General features: G+C 41.7%; 2 protein-coding genes across 4 annotated transcripts; one reads left to right on the top strand and one right to left on the bottom strand.

The window, feature by feature from the left end:
• The first annotated feature begins 414 nt into the window (after positions 1-414).
• Positions 415-11,839, top strand: adamts13 (ADAM metallopeptidase with thrombospondin type 1 motif, 13). 2 transcript variants are annotated; one of them, XM_026186238.2, is made up of 29 exons: positions 415-580; positions 873-933; positions 1,053-1,186; positions 1,476-1,559; positions 1,796-1,920; positions 2,016-2,162; positions 2,673-2,807; positions 3,019-3,169; positions 3,257-3,361; positions 3,435-3,586; positions 3,676-3,739; positions 4,070-4,196; positions 4,288-4,436; positions 4,522-4,642; positions 4,853-4,933; positions 5,010-5,191; positions 5,276-5,432; positions 6,155-6,284; positions 6,362-6,541; positions 6,629-6,827; positions 6,907-7,009; positions 7,087-7,216; positions 7,315-7,491; positions 7,579-7,783; positions 7,951-8,278; positions 8,365-8,508; positions 8,598-8,777; positions 10,641-10,816; positions 10,921-11,839. In XM_026186238.2, exons 1-29 carry the CDS (start codon positions 503-505, stop codon positions 11,074-11,076), a joined length of 4,161 nt encoding a protein of 1,386 aa, XP_026042023.1. In that variant the 5' UTR covers positions 415-502; the 3' UTR covers positions 11,077-11,839. The 2 variants fall into 2 exon arrangements, with proteins under 2 accessions (XP_026042023.1, XP_026042024.1); XM_026186239.2 differs by having other exon boundaries at positions 417-580; positions 7,969-8,278.
• zgc:154046 (Carnitine O-acetyltransferase-like) lies at positions 10,540-17,191 on the bottom strand. Of its 2 annotated transcripts, none has more exons than XM_026186243.2 (14): positions 17,033-17,191; positions 15,629-15,898; positions 15,326-15,444; positions 14,636-14,689; positions 14,327-14,492; positions 14,025-14,199; positions 13,736-13,914; positions 13,538-13,638; positions 13,331-13,450; positions 13,103-13,225; positions 12,873-13,008; positions 12,726-12,788; positions 12,506-12,643; positions 10,540-12,392 (listed from the first exon to the last, which is right to left on the bottom strand). In XM_026186243.2, exons 1-14 carry the CDS (start codon positions 17,057-17,059, stop codon positions 12,177-12,179), a joined length of 1,887 nt encoding a protein of 628 aa, XP_026042028.1. In that variant the 5' UTR covers positions 17,060-17,191; the 3' UTR covers positions 10,540-12,176. The 2 variants fall into 2 exon arrangements, with proteins under 2 accessions (XP_026042028.1, XP_026042029.1); XM_026186244.2 differs by lacking the exon at positions 17,033-17,191 and adding an exon at positions 16,887-17,003.
• Positions 17,192-17,937: the final 746 nt, after the last annotated feature.

Raw genomic sequence — 17,937 nt, 5'->3', positions numbered from 1 at the left:
CTCCTGCTCTCTCCCCCCGTTACTTTCATTTCATCCACAGGATCATGTGTGCCCTCTAATGGCTACAACGGGTAACAAACTTCACAATCACTTGTAACAAATTCAGCACAATTCATTTGTTGTCTGGGAAAGGCCTATAAATATGGTGGGGTGTCTAAAGTTGGACTTTTGGTTTCTAAATAAAGCAAGGAAGCTGCCATCACTGCAAATACAAAAACTCTCGGTGGGTCGTCATAGCTTTTATCACTCAGTGACAAAAGGCAAGAAATGACACATATTAATCATAGCACACGCTGAGAGAGCCAACCAATAAGAGCTGTCCTCTTGGTCTCCAACCCCCCAAAAAAACAGCAAATGACGCGTGACGCTCATCAACTTTGTCCCTACTGTTTACATAAACGCATACTCACAGACTCTTGGCTCTGTCCTGCCTGAGTAGGAGGATCACATATTGTCCTGGTGTTAAAGCGGAGCAGGTACACACACAGGAAGAAGGAGAAACATGGTTTTTATGACTCTGTTCTGTCTGCTGCTGCTGCGGCCTGGCTTAAGCGCACTAATGATTTCTCCATTGGAAAAGGTAGGTGGAAAGCTGCGGGTGAACAGGAGCACTGCGGTTAGTCATTCCACTGCTCGGAACTTCTGCAAAGTACATTGAACTCTTCAACTTTAAGCTGTTTATCATCCTGCGAAAAACCCACAAGTTACAGAGAGTCCTAACTTTGGTTATTGGATTTACATGCATACTGCTAACAAGCAATTAGCAGTATTTTCATGTTTTTTTTTTTGGTGTTTGACTCACATGTCTAAATCTAGTTACATAGCATTAATTTCACTACTAGATGTAAACAAAGTTTTGTTCCTTTCAAAAGCCTTTTCATCACTCGACCAGTCCAAGAGTACTTTCCTATCCAGGTTCTTCTCATTCCACAGGTATGTGTGTCAATGGAAGCTTGAAAATACAACAAAATGAGAAAAAAAGTATATACACAACCACTGGCACACAGACAGGTTATCATTCTGTGTCTGCACTGTTTTCTTCTTGGTCGCAGTAAGTGAGCGACTGCGTCGGTCAGCTGTGATGCCTGATATCACCCATCTGGAGCTACTGGTAGTGGTGGGGCCTGATGTCCAGCAGGTCCACAGGCAGGACACAGAAAGATACATCCTCACCAACCTCAACATTGTAAGCCTGATCGCACACATGCAAAAGAAGTTAGAACTAGTGGATGGGAATGTTTACTGGAACAATCCGTAAATGGAGCTTTGAGGATGATATAGGGAGGAATCAGCAGATAATGAAAGAGGTGTTAAAAGCAATAAGTCAGAGACAGTAATGTGTTCTGAAGTTGTACCGTGTCTGCTGAATTCTTTCCATAGTCTGGCCTGGTGTAAGTGCTCCGCAATTCTATAGTCCCAATACACTGAAAGTGATGAAATATAGTAATTGGACTTATATTTCAATTTCCACCCAGGCCTCAGAGCTGTTGAGAGACATTACCCTGGGTGCCAACATGAGGGTGCACCTGGTCCGCATGATCATCCTGTCAGAGCCAGAGGTAAGTGGCTTTCTGTTATGACTCCAGCTCATTATAGTTAAGTCACAAATGACCAAATATTAGATATAGCTTTTTAGCACAATAATCTGAAGTCCTACAGTGCTTGTGTAAGCTATTGTCACATCTATAGCTTATTAAGCTGCTGCTATCCATAGTGACTCTGAATGTGAGCAACATGATTAAAAGTTTCAGTGCAAAGTACTTTAATTCTCTTGTTACATTTGACCATGTTTTAGCCAGAGATCCAGCTGTCTACCAACATCACTTCTTCTCTCAGAAGTGTGTGTGACTGGGGCAGAAGGATTAACCCTTCAAATGACACGGACCCGCTACATGCAGATCTTCTACTGTACATTACAAGGTATGTTAACTGTCTGTATCTGGTTATAAGAGGATGTTTTATTATCTTGCAGATGAGCAAAATGATTTTTTTTTTTGCTTTACCATCACAATCAGGTATGACCTGGTGTTACCTGATGGAAACAAGCAGGTCAGGGGAGTAACACAGCTCGGTGGGGCTTGCTCCAGTGACTGGAGCTGTGTGATTACAGAGGACACTGGCTTTGACCTGGGAATCACCATCGCTCATGAAATTGGCCACAGGTAAAAGGGATAATCCACGGGACCTAAAATGTATACTTTAGTTTACAGCTGTGTCTAATTTGGGGCATTCCTTATTATTTCTGTCATTTTGAAATGATCAAACAGTATAATTCAGTTTAATTGCTTTTTTTTCCCCCCTTAAGTGAGTTTTTCTTTCTATTTTCAGTCAGAGATAAATTTTTGTCTATACAGGAAATGTTTTCAATGTTTCCAAGAAATTCTTCACAAATCACAGACCCATAAAAAAAAGCTTTAATTGTACTGTGCAGTTTAATTCAGCTCATAACACTCACTATAGTCACCATACTGGACCGTGATTGACAGTTTAAATGGTGCTTTACATGCTTCAAGACTGTTTTACCGTAATTGTTTGCTCTGGTATTCTTGGCAATTTAAAATACCTTTAAATGTCACCAGCCAGGGAATGTCATCTTTTAACAACCGCATGCTCACAGCATCCTACACTATGGTTACTTTAACATCTTTTATGCTTGATTGTATTTCACCCAGCTTTGGAATCAACCATGACGGAGTAGGAAACACCTGCAGCAGGAGTGGGTTCATGATGGCCTCTGACGGAGGCTACAACAGTGTGGATTTGACCTGGTCTCCCTGCAGCAGACAGCAGCTTCTTACTTTCTTCAGGTGGGCCAACCTGTTCACAGCAGCTGTGCAAGAAATGCCATTCATTTATCATGCACATCTGGCACTACTGAATATGGTATTTACTCTTAAGTCGTGTCTTCATATCTGCCACAGAGGTTGATCCTTAAAACGTAATTTATATTAAGTCTTCAGTCTTTCAGCGCAATATAATGTCAGCGCTTTGGGTTTTCTCATCTGTTGGTATTCTCAGTGAAGGGAAGGCGGAATGTGTAAAAGATCTCCCTGCAATGGAAGGATCCCTGCAAGACTGGAAGCCAGGGCTCTACTATGGCGTGGATGACCAGTGTCGTATAGCTTTTGGTAGCACTGCGAAAGCCTGCTCTTTCACCAATAATGACCTGGTATGTCACAGTCTTCATGGCACAGGATGGGAAATTGACATTACCACATTTTCAGTTTGTTAACAACCTTTTTCTCCTTTCCATCAGCCAGCTTGTCGTTTTCTGTCTTGCCACGTCAATCTAGACGACAATAGCTCCTGCAAACGCCTCCTAGTGCCACTTCTGGATGGGACAGAGTGTGGTCCTAATCAGGTACAGCTCTGCAGGCACCAGAGAGTCATCAAACAGTAGTGTGTTTTTCACGGGATGCAATCCTCTCTTCTAGTGGTGTCTAAAGGGGCGCTGTGTGTCTCCAGATGATCTCAGCTCCCCTGATGTGGTTCACGGCTCCTGGTCTGGCTGGTCTGAGTTTTCTTCCTGCTCGAGGACGTGTGGTGGCGGTGTCGCACTTCGTACGCGGCAATGTAACAACCCAAGGTTAACAAATGGATGCGTCAGTAAAAACATGTTGCTGAACTTCTTCTTAAGAACATGTGGGATTTTGGTGTGTCACCTCTAATTTTCAGACCTGCGTTTGGAGGGAATGATTGTGAAGGCCCAGATATCGAGGCTGAACTTTGTAACCAGCAAGTAAGTACTTACCGGCTATGTTTACATTGGGCCTCCATACAATAGGTCAATATTGTTTAATCAATGGAACATTGGACCCAAAATCATTCCCAGCTTTGAATGAGCTTTTCTTAGTAGTTTGCAGCCCATAATTTCAACAGAAATGATTAAATGTCTTAGAATTACGAGAAAATAAGTCATGCACATGTGAAAATAAGAGCATGGGACAAATCAGCTATTCTTCAAATTCAGTTTACTGCCAGAGTATCCTTACTGTAATTTGGGCTTGGCAGTGTAAACTTGACTTATTAGGAGAAAATAACACTTTTCTTACCATCTACCTTATTGCAGCCCTGTGAGCGCACTCAACTTAATTTCATGGCAGAGCAGTGCTCCCAAACAGATAACCACCCCCTCTACCTGCCACCAAACAGTGCTTCCTTCTACACATGGATTCCTGCATTAGGCTTTACACAGGGTAGGTCTAAGCAAACTTGATTTTTTTTTTTCTTTAGAGCAAAATGTGAAAAATGTGTACACCTAACATTTCTTATTCTTATCCTAACCAGGGGATGAACAGTGCAGATATATGTGCCAGTCAGATGGAGAAAACTTCATAGTGAGCCGTGGCTCTCAGTTTGTGGATGGTACTCGCTGTGAGACAGACAGCCCTCCTCCATTCGGCGCTACAGCAGCTTGTCTAAGAGGCAGATGCCAGGTAGGGATGGGTTAATGAGGCTAAATATATCAGGGATCAAATGCCATATCCCTCTTTCTGTGATCTTTCTTTTGTCTCTGATCAGCTGTTTGGCTGTGATGGTGTCCTGCACTCTGGAAAAGTACGGGATATCTGTGGGGTGTGTGGTGGAAATGGGTCTTCCTGCAGGTTGATATCTGACTCCTACAGTGGTGGTCAGGCCAGAGGTAACAAACTGAGTGCCATTAATTTAAGTTATTTGTAAAGCAAATATGATGTTTTCCTGCTTTTTTCCCTGTTGTACATAAGCAAATTTAATGCTTTTGGGGTGTGAAAGGTTTTTTTTCTTTACTAGTTTGAAAAGAATAATTGATGGCATTAATAACTGCTGTATTATCGTGCATCAGTTATAAATCAGTGATTTATTTTTGTTTCAGAGTACATCACCTTTGTCTCGGTGCCAGTGAATGCCACACAGGTTCATATTATCAACAGGGCACCTCTCTTCACTCATATGGGTGAGTGGCATAACTGGACAGGAGATTTACATTTCTATAAGACAACCTTAACAGGATTAAAACTTTGCATCCACAGCTGTAAAGACTGGGGAGACGTACATTGTGTCTGGAATGGGCAGCATGGCTCTGAATATGACCCACCCTTCCCCGCTGGATGAAAACCGCCTGGAGTACCGAATCCATCTAACACCTGACCTTTTGCCTGAGATGGAGGAGCTGCTCGTGCCTGGGCCTCTGCAAAAGGAGATAAAAGTACAGGTCAGGCGAGGAAATCTTACTAAACTGTTCACGTGGCTTTGTGCAACAGTTATAGTGATTTTGTTTTGTTTTTTCTCACTGTAGATCTATCGCAAATATGGAAAAGAATATGGAGAAAAAACAAATCCAAACATTAGCTACCAGTTCTATGTGCCTACCAGAAACAGCAGCCAAATGGATGTGTTACCCAAAGGCAAATGGTCTGTTTTCCCAACACCCTGCTCTGTATCTTGTGGATCAGGTAAGTAACTTAACGAAGAAAGTGACAAAAAAAATACTGTTGATGACGGGGATCATTTGAGACCTTGAGAGACCGTGTAGTGTTTGCTTTTTTGTTTGGGAAACAGATGTCTTTTGCAAGTAAAATGCCATATTGAAAGCATTTGTATAATAGTGTTTAGCAGTGGCTGTCAAACTCTGGTGTGCGCTGCCTACTGAGAGCTTAGATTATTGGGGAAAACAATGAAGTGGAACTAAGTTGAATGAAAATCATTTAGTTGGCAACATAAATAAAAAAGAAGCTAACACTATCATAGCAATCTTTACTTGACTAAAGTTCATATTTTGTTGCTAAAGAGTGACAAAAAGTGTACCAGTCTCTGGTGCAATGTTAACAGCACATCCCAATTCTTCTACATGATAAAGAGATTATGCTGTAGTAAATTAAAGAATACAGGCCCAGACTGTCTTGTTAATTTACAGATAATGTCCTACTTGTTTATTTTACTGTGAATTTTTCTGTCATTTAATTGTTTATCTGCTATTTCACTACTTTGGTGTAGCATGAAGGCTGTGGGGGAGGTCTTTATAAGTAGGAAAAGTTGTAAAATTCATGAAAATACAGTTAGAAGTCCATAATTTACACCCTTATGTTTGATACCTGATGTAGACTATAGGAGGCTACAACTGTTAAATCCAAGGTCTTGTAAACATTTGCGTCTTCCACCTTTCACCCCTCAACAGGTGTTCGGAGGCATGTTTATATTTGTGCAGATGAAGAGACCAGCAAACCTTTGGAGGAACATGACTGTTCAACACCCCGTCCAACCACACTGCTCTACACAACCTGTAATCTTGCACCCTGTCCCCCCAGGTTGGGTTCATACTCAGCTTCTTTTGACATACAGTGCTCAGCACAAACTAGCACATGTAAAATGTACTATTTTACAGATGGACTGCAGGGACGTTTGGGCCTTGTAGCGCCTCTTGTGGTGGGGGAGAAAGAGTGCGTCCTGTAAGATGTGTTCAGAAACATGGATCTGATGTGGTGAAGGTTCCAGATTCCAAATGTCCACCTGATACAGCTCCGCACGCTATTGAAAAATGTAACCTGCAGCACTGTCCTGCCAGGTATGACATCTGCAATGTAATGCTGATTATTAGATTCACAGAGTGTGAACAGTTAACATTGTAAATCTTCGGTCTGTGCGTTTATAGATGGCACGCATCAGAGCCAGGGGATTGTTCGGCAATCTGCGGGCCAGGAGAAGCAAAACAGATTGTATCGTGCATCCGACCTGAAGGTGGCGTGGATGTTGAAGTCGATCAAAGTTTTTGTTCAAAGCAGATTAAACCCCCCGATTCTGTGCCCTGTGTGGTAGACGTGTGTCCCATTGGGTGGGAATCAGACCGAGAGGTAAAATCAACGATAACTTGAACTCCAGTGTTCTTTAAGAATGTGAAACATCTCTACAATTGTTGTCTTTCTTGACCAGGAACAACCCAGTCTAAAGTCTGATTTGTTACCACGCTCTAGTCAGCCTCGTGTGTATGTGTGGAGCCCTGTTATTAGCCCGTGTTCAAAGACCTGCGGCAATGGTAAGTCCTCCCTTAGTCAGAAACAGTGCTGTCTACTCAGATGTAGTAACTCAAAGCCCACTGATTATGTGTTGTAGGAACTCTGCAGGTGTGGTTTTCTTGTGTGGACCATCAAACCACACTGGGAGTGCCTGACTTCCACTGTGATGCCTCTACTAAACCTCATCCCAAGTCTGAGATATGCAGCACTTTACCCTGCCCTCCTATGTGAGACACTGTAGTAACCATAGAGATGTGTAGAAAGTAGGATGCAGATTTGAAATAAATGTTTTAAAATTACAGGATATTTTTCTTGTAACAACCAGGTGGCGCTCTAAGCAAGGAGTCTGCAGTGTTACGTGTGGAGGAGGGGTAGCAAACAGGGTGCTGTACTGTGCTCGGGAAGCAGAAGGGGAGGAGGTGGTTGTGGAAGATTCGGAGTGCAGTAACTTTCCCAAGCCCACAGCAGTGGTATCATGTAACACTCACAGCTGCCCAGCAAGGTGAAGATCACACAAAATGCAAACCTGAAATCGATTTCTGCAACAGCAAAAAAAATAATGAACTCCCCACCACTGTCACTTGGCCAGGTGGAAGGTATTCAGGACGTTACCCTGCTCAGTCTCCTGTGACCTAGGTGTAGCTCAGAGGGTTGTGTCTTGTGTCCAGTTTATCCACGGCAAGGAGAGCATGGTGGCAGAGGAAAACTGCCATGCAGCTGTCAAACCAGCCATCACAGTGCCCTGCTTGGTGCAAGTCTGCACCTTTAGGTGGGAGGTGAAGCCGTGGAGCCAGGTACGTCACAACATGGGGATGGCTATTAGATAGAAATGGGATGAAATAATCTCTTTTGAACCTGTTTTTTTTCTCCCGTCCACTCCTTCGCTGAATACCGAAGCAGTGGACACTGATGTCTCATTAAGCATGATATTGCTAACATTGTGAAATTTCCTTGTCATAAGTGTTGTGTTTCTCTCAAGTGTTCAGTATCCTGTGGCTACGGTATCCAATCCAGAGCTGTGTCCTGCATGGGCCCCTCTAAGCCAGAGCCCCTCAGCCCCCTGATTTGCATGCACATGCCCAAGCCAATCACCATCCAGGGCTGCTACACGGGCAGCTGCAGAGATGTGCCATCCACATCAGATAAACCCACTCCTCTGCATTCCACTCTAAGCCCTAAAAACATATCACAGCCAAGCATACGCCAACTTTCTCCTAGTCCAACAGAGGCCTTCACCATCCCAGTGACCCCAGTGGCTGCCACAACACTCACTCCAACCCATAAATCAAGTCAGTAGACATAAATACTTTAAGAGCTCATGAAGAACCGAAGGAAAAGCATTATTATTAATATTATAACATCTGCTCCTGTCTAGGTGCATGTGGACAGCTACTGCTGGAGGAATCAGGCACAGTGGATTTAACTGATGTGACAGATCGCTGTGTGGTATCCATAGGCCGACCCTTGGATGAGGTCATTCACATTAAAGTGGTGTCCAGCTCCCTGGACTGCAGAAAAAGTTGGTTCTATTAATAACACTAATACTGCTACTTTCTGTGCGAAGGCTGCAGCAGCAAAATAAATGCAACTCTGCGTGCGTTTTTACAGAGGAATACGTGGCATTTTTCGACCGACTGGCATTTATGAGGAAGTGCGCGCATGTGGGAGGTACTGAACTGACCACCAGAACAAATGTCCTGCTGGTGCGTCAAAATCTGCTCACGCCAGGGAGCGGGGTTGTGTTTACGTACAGTTCACAGAAAAATAAGAAGAGGAGCCACCATCAAGGTAAGACGGTGCTTGAACAGAACTAGGAATTTTTTGCAGAAGGAATCTTTTTGCAGAAGGATTGTCAAATATCATGAAAGATAGGATTATGATTAATGAAAGAGCATCCTTCATTTGTTGTTTGAATGGATGCAGCAACAAGTGAATTGAAACTTATTCACTTAAACTGAATTAACAGAGATTTGCAAGCCTGTACACAAGTCTTAAGCCACCCCTCACTACTTGTGCAAAGAAGGTTGTTGTTCGGTAGCGTTTGCATGTGTGTCACTCTCTTTCTACAGGGGGGCACAGCGGGGTCATGTTAGCAATCCATTAGAATTTACGTTACATCCACCAAGATCATCAACTGAAGTTAAAGTTAATAATTTTATTGAAAATTGACAAAAGCCATACAAGTTAGAAAGTATGAGTCTTTGGTGGTGTGCATTGTCGACATATAGAAACTACCATACTAAGATTTAAAATATAATGTCACATTTGACCTCTGACCTCTCCTTAAAGCTTGATAGATTGATTTGAAGGTCAAAATGATTTAAAACTGCCTTTGTTTACATTGACAACATACGGGTAAATAGGGAAAGATATGTGGGAATTTTAAATATCATGTTACTTTGGACCGCTGACCTCTTCTTCAAGGTCAAATGAGGTCAAACTGTCCAGTCATTAACAAATCAATACCTATTATCCATTACCTACTCTTAAATAACAAAAGCCACTTTGCACTTGATTTTACTTGAATACATTTGTAGTGCAGTATGTTTAAAAAGAATAAAGAAAACTAATTAATACATACAAAATTCATTTACTATTTCCTTAAAAGAAAATACTGCCCAGAGAGTGAGCTGATTGAGGTTGGCACTCTTATTTTCCTTCCAAAGAGTTGGATGTATGTGTAATTTTCAAAAGTCATCATGAGGATAAACTGGAGGAAAGTGGAATCTACTGTTCACTGAAGCCTCATTAGAAATGCTCTCAGTGGAAGAGTGGCTTTCAAGAAGCCATTCTTAAGAAAGGGAAAGATGGAGACAATTTTGAGCTATGCCAGCTTAAACAAGAAATGGACTGATGATCAGTGGCAGCAGGTCTGAATCTAAACCAGAACTATTTAGTTCAACTTATTGTCAGCATGTCAGAGGTCAGCTGAGAGGTGCAACAGTGAATCGTGGATTCACCTCCCCAGAGCTGGGACCTCAACATTATTGAAGCAGTGTGGAATTATTTTGGCAGACAACAGATCAAAACTTCCAAAGAAAAGCTTTGAATTTCCTTCAAGAAGCCTGAAGAACTATTCCTGAAGACTACTTTAAATTAAAAGAAAGCTTGCCTAAGAGGGTTTAGGCTGTGTGGAAGAATAAAGGTAATAATACCAAACCTAATTAGAAATGTACAAGCACTGTTTTATACCTTATATAGTGTATATATTACACGCGTGCATGTTTGCACATCTTCAGTAAATTTTGACACCTATTTCCCCATTTTTCCTAACAAAATATCAAGGAGGTTTGGCTCAAGACTTTTGCACAGTACTGTATGACGCAGTGAGAATACTTCCACAGTCTAACGCAATCATAAACAAAAGCCCTGCAATACATAACGTCAGATGAAAATACTGTAAGTTTTTTACGCTTTTGCCTCGGATAGAGTGAGACTGTTTTAAGATTTCCAGCTATATGGGCTGTTTTGTTCATATCCTTTCCATCCACCATGCAGGTGGGAAGGACGTGATATTCTAGCTATGAACAATCAATTCACAGCTATAATATTCCTTGTAGACAACTGTAAATTTTATTGCAATTGCACTAAACTGCACACAGACTATAGTGATGATAACTTGTTAACCAACGATCCATATTTGCCCCTCAGATTGTGACATTCAGCTGTTCTCCCCCAGCGGTGTGTTTGAGAATCCAATAACGTCCAGCACTAACCACACCTGTCGAGTGCTCATCAACGCCCCTCCCTCAGTGAAGATCAGAATCCAAGCACTACACATAGGATTAGTATTCAACACCACAAACTCCCAGTCTACATACATTATGGTGCGAACAAGCTCTCTAACATGTGTTGGTTCAATATGCTGTATCTTACAAGGACAAAAAGCGCACGAGTATAACTACTGCAATATGCTTGTTGTGTTATTCAGATCCGGGACATGGATGTCTTAAAGACCAACGTGTTTAAAGGTAACCAGCTGTTTCAGTGGCATGCGTCGGGAAATATGGCTGAGGTTGAATTTCACGGAGACTACCTGCATTCTGAAGGAAGCTTCAGAGCTCGATATTCATTTGTGCGCCTTTGATACCAGATACTGTTTTTGACAATGTTCACTTGTGCTCTGTTGAGAAGAAAGAGTTAAAGGTATAATATGCAGCAGTCATCAGTTATGTGATTTCTATAAACTGAACACAACATTTATATTTGGCCCCTCCTCTCTGGCTCCACAAAGCGAAAGGGAGGAGCGGTGCTCACGCGAGCTGAAAAAGGTGAAAGATGAAAAGGAGCGGTGTTAACAAGAACGAAGCTGTGACTCAAATAGCTGTGAAATGAAATGTTATTTGTGATAACGTGATTGTTTCGCAGCACTTTTCATTCTAAATCACAACTGTGAAGGGAGGTGCTGCATTGCTGGGTTTTGTGGGAATACACCTGAAGCGCATGCTCCATGATGGCTGCTATTGCCTCTGGCTCCGCTCAGACCCCCCGAACAGAAGGACCTCTGCGACTTTTCATGACACGGACAGCGGAGAAGACAGACAGTGACAGTAATGCCCCTCGTTCTGTATTTTTACAGAGTCCTGCACTCACACTCTCAGTTGTTGGTCAGAGACTACACACCCTTTGTACAAAGGCAACACCCCTGAAAAAGGAAAATAAGAAATTACAAGAAGGCTGTTTCCCTGCAGATTTACTTACCACCATACAGTTCTTGTGGTTCATAACTGCATATTATATCTTCAAGTGAAAGTGAAATGAAAAAGGATCTTACTGAAAGATCCTTTTTCATTAACTGTTATAACTATATGCAATTATTTTGACCTTAAATAAACAATAAACAAACCAAAGCACTCAAAATCTTTAACTTAAGCAAGGACAAAGTCATTTGGAAGATAGCACACAGAACTGCTGAAGTATAAAAATGGAGGGCGTACTTATACTATTACAGTTAGTAAATAATGCTCATCTAAAGTTCACACGCACACACACACCTATATATAGCTCTATCTCAATACTGATAGTCACACGGTAAATTTCCCATAATTCCTTTAAAAACTGGTTTCCCCATAGCTCCAACACACTCAGTCCATTGCAGGTCTGTGTCAGTGTGGCATTGTTCCAGGTTCAGCTACAGCCACAGCCCGGCGGGGGCACAAAAACACCGTGCCAGGTTCCTGTGTGGAATCACTGCTTGGCTGTAGCTGTGTCTTCCAAGAGAGCTCTCATGTCCAACAGTGCTTCCTCTACAGCCTGGGCAAAGTTGGCAGCATTTGTCTCCTCGCAGCTGTTAAAGGCTGTGATGGCGATGTTGATGTGCTCATCCATGGGATTGTAACACACTCCATAGCCATCTGGCACCATTGGACCAAAGCACATCACACAGTCTGTCTTGGAGCCAACCTGGACATCGAGACGGGAGGGATGAGGGCAAACATGCAAGTAAACAAATATTACAACACATTATCCTTTGCTCAGCAGTAACACACTGGGGCTTTTCTTAGATGCAAATATACCTGGCTGGTGGAGAGATTAAAATGATTAGCCACAGCATAAGAGGTGTCCATAAATATCTCAGGTATAGAGGTCAGGTCTTCTATGCTCTGCCTCTTGAGCCCAAGGAGGTGTCTGTCAATGGCCTGCCCATGAATTGCCTGAAAAAGCAATGGTGAGCATGTTAAAGTGATATTTATCAAGTAGTTAAAAAGTGGTTGTTTTGGGGATTTCAGCACTCACGTTGTACGTGTTTTCTTTATGCGTCTGAATGGCCTTCTGCAGCAGTGCCAGCTTCTCTGCGCTCTGTTTGAACATTTACTGCTCAGTTTTTACGATCACATTTAAAATGTTACATCGCTTGTGAGAGCCCATCATTTTTACTAGTACCTGTTTAGCTGGGTCTTGCATTGCCTGGACAAATTCAAGTGAGTCTGCAGTAGTTGACCGGATTGCATCTGTTCGCCCATATTTGAACATTCTTAAGGAAGCACTCTCATAGGTAGAGCAGCAAATATTATAGATCCTGGATTGAAAACAAAAAAAGTATATCATGCGGTGCACTCAGTGTCTGCATCCCACGGGACCTTTCCCCCCTTTCAAGAGAGCGGACTTCTCACCTGAAGTACGCCAGCTGAAGAGCCATTTGCACAAAGGCATCTGGACTGAGCTTATGCTTCTTTGGCACATTTTTTCCAAAGTGAGAAAACACAAGCACTTTCACATCCAAGTCGTGTACCATTCTGACAAAAATGAGAAAAGAGGGAGTCAAAGAAAATGTCTGACATCAAAGCCCAAATGACAACAGCAACAAGAAAACTACATTCTGACTGCACAGCATGACATACATGTTCATATTTTGTTTGGCCTTCTCAATATCTCTCTTGACCTCAGGTGTAATGTTAAAACGCAGCTTCTGGGGCATGGGCAGGGGAATCATGGGAGCGCGACGGAATTGAGTCCTCTGCCTGTTGAGAAAAACGTGACCCGCCGAGTCAGTGTGAGCTCATCATAAACCCGAAGAAACACTAGTCTAAAATCTGAAATAAACTTACATGTATTTAACAACGTAATCGATGAGAAACACAATGGGTGGACCCTCAGCAGGTGCATGTTCATACACCAGTCCACATGCACCGTCTTCACCAACAATGAACTGAGGACGATTTGCAGGTACATTCAAATTCTCAACCATTGCCAGAATCCTGTTTATTACTTTGGATCTGTGAGTCATTGCGCTCTTTTAAACTGACCTGTAGCGTCTTATCAAACCAGCGGTTGCCACTGTTCCAACGAGCACCTCCTCCATGCAGAATCTGGGCAGCTACGCGGCTCAGATACAAGTCATCAGACACCCGCAGCATTGGAGCATCCAAACAAACTGTAAAAATACTTTTCTGGATGGCACGAACTGAGTCTTTATTCGTCCTATCTGAGAAGAAAAAAAAAAGGGGGAAATGGAACTTGTGAATCACAAGATTCTAACAAAAAATGCTTTCTATCTATAGAATACATCTGGCTGATACTGTGGCTTGTCCTCACCCTTAATCAGGTTATTATAGGCTTTTCCCCAAGTGTTGCGGTGCTGTGATGTGAGGATGCCAATCGGTTCTTTGTTAGTCTGCAAAGAGGAGTTCCAGATCTTCTCCAGCTGCATATACATCTGATCCACTGTTAGTGGAGTGCCATCACTGTTGTACACATCTAGGACAAAAAACTAGAAGAGAAGCCGGGTTGATTCAGTAACAGATTTAGTTTATTACTCCTTTTCTTCATAATGACTATAAAAAAAAAAATCAGGATCTTTATAATTGAAGAAAGAACAGCAGTGCCATCTAGAGTACCTGAAAGTTGTGGACCACAGTGATGTGAGTCGGAGGTGTTTTTCCACTGGCGTGATTTACAACGATATCTCTCTTTGGTCCAGGAATACGACAAGAAGACAGGATCTGGTAATACTGGTCCATACAAAGAGGCTTCCCACTCAAATACTCTACAGGCAGAGTCTGACTACAACACAGTAACTAATATTATTCATTTGCAGTTTTGAAAAAAAACAAAAAAAAACAAATAAAAAACAGCTGCAGGCCATGGTGATAATGAGCTTATTGCTACAGCAGTACAATGTTTGTATTGATTTCAGACAAACTCACGTGTCAATCATTTTTTTAAAGTCCAAAACTCCTGCAATTAATTTGGCAGCAAACCTGCAAAAAATAAAAAATAACAAGTCAGATTATAGATTACTACACATAATGGTCAGTGTATGCTTTGTTTTGCATCAATGCTCCAAAAGCTAGCGCTCATATATAGTGTTCACAGATGGAACAAAATCAGTCATGAACTATGGAGAGGAATGGAGAGGAACGCAGTTAAATTTTTAGAAGCTAAAAGTAAAAACAAAACAAAAACAAGCACTGGCTTGTTTACCACAGTCTCATATGTTTGGCACATATATTCTTATCATCTTCATTGTTATTTTTGCATTACATCTCCATGGTGCCCCTATGTTCACTGCATATCCTATGGGTCACAGCATTCAAAAACAGCTGAGCAATGGTATGAGAAGCCCTGGGGCTTTAAATAGCCAGCATGTGGAGGGAAGACTGTGCAAAGGTCAGCTTTAAATGAGCTTGTACTGTAACTTCAACACAAAGTAAATCACTTTTTAAAACAGCTTAATGGCTGCACTTATATTCAGACAATTAAACTTTATAACTTTTCGTTCGTAAATTAAAATTTACTGCACGCATTACAAGTGCTGGGGTTTTTTTTAGTGTTTGTGGGCCTGTGATTATTAAGATAAGCAGTTTGGATACTGTAAGGGCATGCTGGTTTCTCACCTCATTTGACCTTGACGATCATGAAAGTGCATCTGGGGCAGGACTACTCCAGGGCTGGTGTAAACTGCCACCGGCATACGGCAATCCAGGTAGGCCGACTGCATCCACCATTCTGTTAACTACACAAACACAGCTGTAGTCAGACCAGGGCGAAAAAAGAATTACTTTAATTTCTTAAACAGCCAAATTAAACATGTATTTAGTGTATGTAATTACAAAAGACAGATTCTTCTGTCAAAAGACTGCTTTTACACTCATCATGTCTACGGTGACACATAAAGTTAAATAAATCCATTTATCTACCCAGTTGTCCGTCTTGCGTGCCCGCCTTTCCAGTCCCTTTTGAAGCCTTTCTCCTACACCACCCTTAAGGAACTCCTGTACCACCTTTCTGGTGTGATCCATCTCTTCATCACTGATGAGGGGTTCCAAAGCTGCGAGGTAGCGCTCACACGTTTGATTCAAGGGTGGCACAGGTAGCTTAGGCAGACCCTCTTGGTGTGTCAGGGGCCTTGCAAGGATCTGCGTTACAGGTCTGACTAGGTGACATGGCTTCACCATACCTGGCCGCATCTATAAGATAATATCTTGTTAAGTTAAAAACTCTTCTGTTTTTTCTGCTATTACACATTAAATTGGAGTATTACAAATGGATTTAGAAAGTTGAAGGTGTCATTGCTATTTGAAGCCCAACAGACAGTTAAATATATAAATAGCCCAGTACATTCATACATGAGTGTGAATACTGAAATGTAATCTTATTGACAATCTCACTGGGGCTCGTTAACCCTGCAGATTAATTGAATCTCTTTAACCTCAAGTGTCAACATGTTGTTTAGTGCATGCAATCTAAGACTGCAGACATTAATGAGTCGCTGCAAACTGGTTTAAGCAAGAACTAGCTTCGGGCGTTGCGAACAACGGTAAATAACTTAGACAGGCTCGTGCTTTACAGTGAGATGATGATTTGGTGCATGAAAACGGACACCAAAACAACCGACAGAAGCAGCTATACTATTCGGACTAACTGTTGTTAGTCTCTGCCAGCTTATAAATAGGTTGACACAGTTGAACCTTCGGATGGGAGCTACAACAAAAACACATCAATATAAAGTCGTTATACGATTTATTGACAAAAAATAAGAAGATACATTCATATGATATCCCATTTGATTTAATATTACTCCAAATAAGGTTGAATTAAATACGTAACGGTTAGAAAAAATGTAGGGATATTTATGTCAAGCTGGAACACAACAATTAACTTCCGGTTAGCGATATCAACATAAAGTTATTGCTAAATATTTTGTGTATTTATTGCACGCCACGACAGAAAAGATGCAAGAATGTGGATAATACTGGGGGATGACTCCGAGTCACATTGCTGTTTCCCATGTCACGAACTAAGCTAACGCTAAGTTACTCTATGCTACGCTAAGCTAACGCTATGCAAAATGTTAGCTAACCCCCTCCCCGAAAAAAAGAAAAATACTCCGTTATATTCCTTAACGCACAATTTAAATGCACACGTTGGGTGAACGTAAGTTACATTTTAACCTACTGTTGCCACATTGTTGCTATTCTGCACAGCGCCCCTCCCTCTTCACTCACTCACTTGACCTGATGTCGCAAAATCAAACGTAACGTTACTGCGCTTTTTTAACACGCACTTAAAACACACGCAAAGGGGGAAAAAGGAGGACTCACCGCGGCTCTGACAAAAACACCCAGCATCTTGTCAGACGGACGCGCTAAAAACTTGGACTGTCCCGGGAATATAGATGGGGAAACCCTCGGGCAGTCATGTCTCAAGGACAAGCACTCTGCGCTCAGCTGTCCGCCCCCCGTCGGATACAGCAAACAAAACAAGCGCTCTCTCTCCTTGAAAAGTGTTTTTCTAGGTGGAGTTTGGCACACGTGAGACTGCTGTTTCAAAACAAATAATTACACTAAACCTCTACCCGCATGAAAGCTTCCTCAGCTCATTGTTTTATTCATTTTAGGAAAAATGGATTCAAATGTTCCACAAGAGCTGCTAATAAGCATTTGTCTTTTACTACTTCTGGTTATTGTGTTCAGAAATTGCATATTAAAACCTCCAAGTTCAGTGAAATGATGGCACATTTACTACTAATAATAATAATAACTGTAATAATAATAATAAGAAGAAGAACAAAAACACAAAATCTGTCTGTATTTCTAAGTTGACCGCTGCGCCCTCTTTCCAAGTAATTTGAAGTCAATGCATTTGTGTTTTTAGACTGTTTGTTTTATTGATTAATCAAAGCAGGCCCTGATATAAATATATATTTACATAATAAGAATAAGAATAAGAATTCTCGTTGAACTGTTGCACAAAGCTGCACAGATCTTCTCTGGCCACATGGTGGTAGTCGTCCAACATCTTTCCAAGGAGAAAACAGCATTCACTTATTTCTCCAGGAAATACAAACCAGTGACTCCGGTTTTCCCGCAGAAAAAAATAATTTAACAAAAAATCACCACCACAAAATAATATTTAAATAAAGGTTACAGTTTAGTCATGCTGTGTAGAAATTATTCGCACTAGCACAGGAAATGTCAATGTGCAAAAAGTAATGGAAATGCATATG

This window comes from Astatotilapia calliptera, chromosome 12, assembly GCF_964374335.1.
Source record: "Astatotilapia calliptera chromosome 12, fAstCal68.1, whole genome shotgun sequence".
NCBI classification, from domain to species: Eukaryota; Metazoa; Chordata; class Actinopteri; order Cichliformes; family Cichlidae; genus Astatotilapia; species Astatotilapia calliptera.
The sequence above is the reverse complement of the archived record's forward strand: the minus strand, read 5'-3'. Positions and strand labels throughout refer to the sequence as shown.

Bases quoted from the DNA above. Each gene is read 5' to 3' on its own strand.
- adamts13 (XM_026186238.2), top strand. From the start codon at position 503: ATGGTTTTTATGACTCTGTTCTGTCTGCTGCTGCTGCGGCCTGGCTTA. The intron at 1,187-1,475 runs GTAAGCCTGATC...ATTTCCACCCAG, and splicing joins TCCTCACCAACCTCAACATT to GCCTCAGAGCTGTTGAGAGA. The intron at 3,170-3,256 runs GTATGTCACAGT...CCTTTCCATCAG, and splicing joins CTTTCACCAATAATGACCTG to CCAGCTTGTCGTTTTCTGTC.
- zgc:154046 (XM_026186243.2), bottom strand. From the start codon at position 17,059: ATGCTGGGTGTTTTTGTCAGAGCCGCG. The intron at 13,639-13,735 runs GTCAGTTTAAAA...AATCGTCCTCAG, and splicing joins GGTTTGATAAGACGCTACAG to TTCATTGTTGGTGAAGACGG. The intron at 12,789-12,872 runs GTACTAGTAAAA...ATGTTCAAACAG, and splicing joins TGCAAGACCCAGCTAAACAG to AGCGCAGAGAAGCTGGCACT.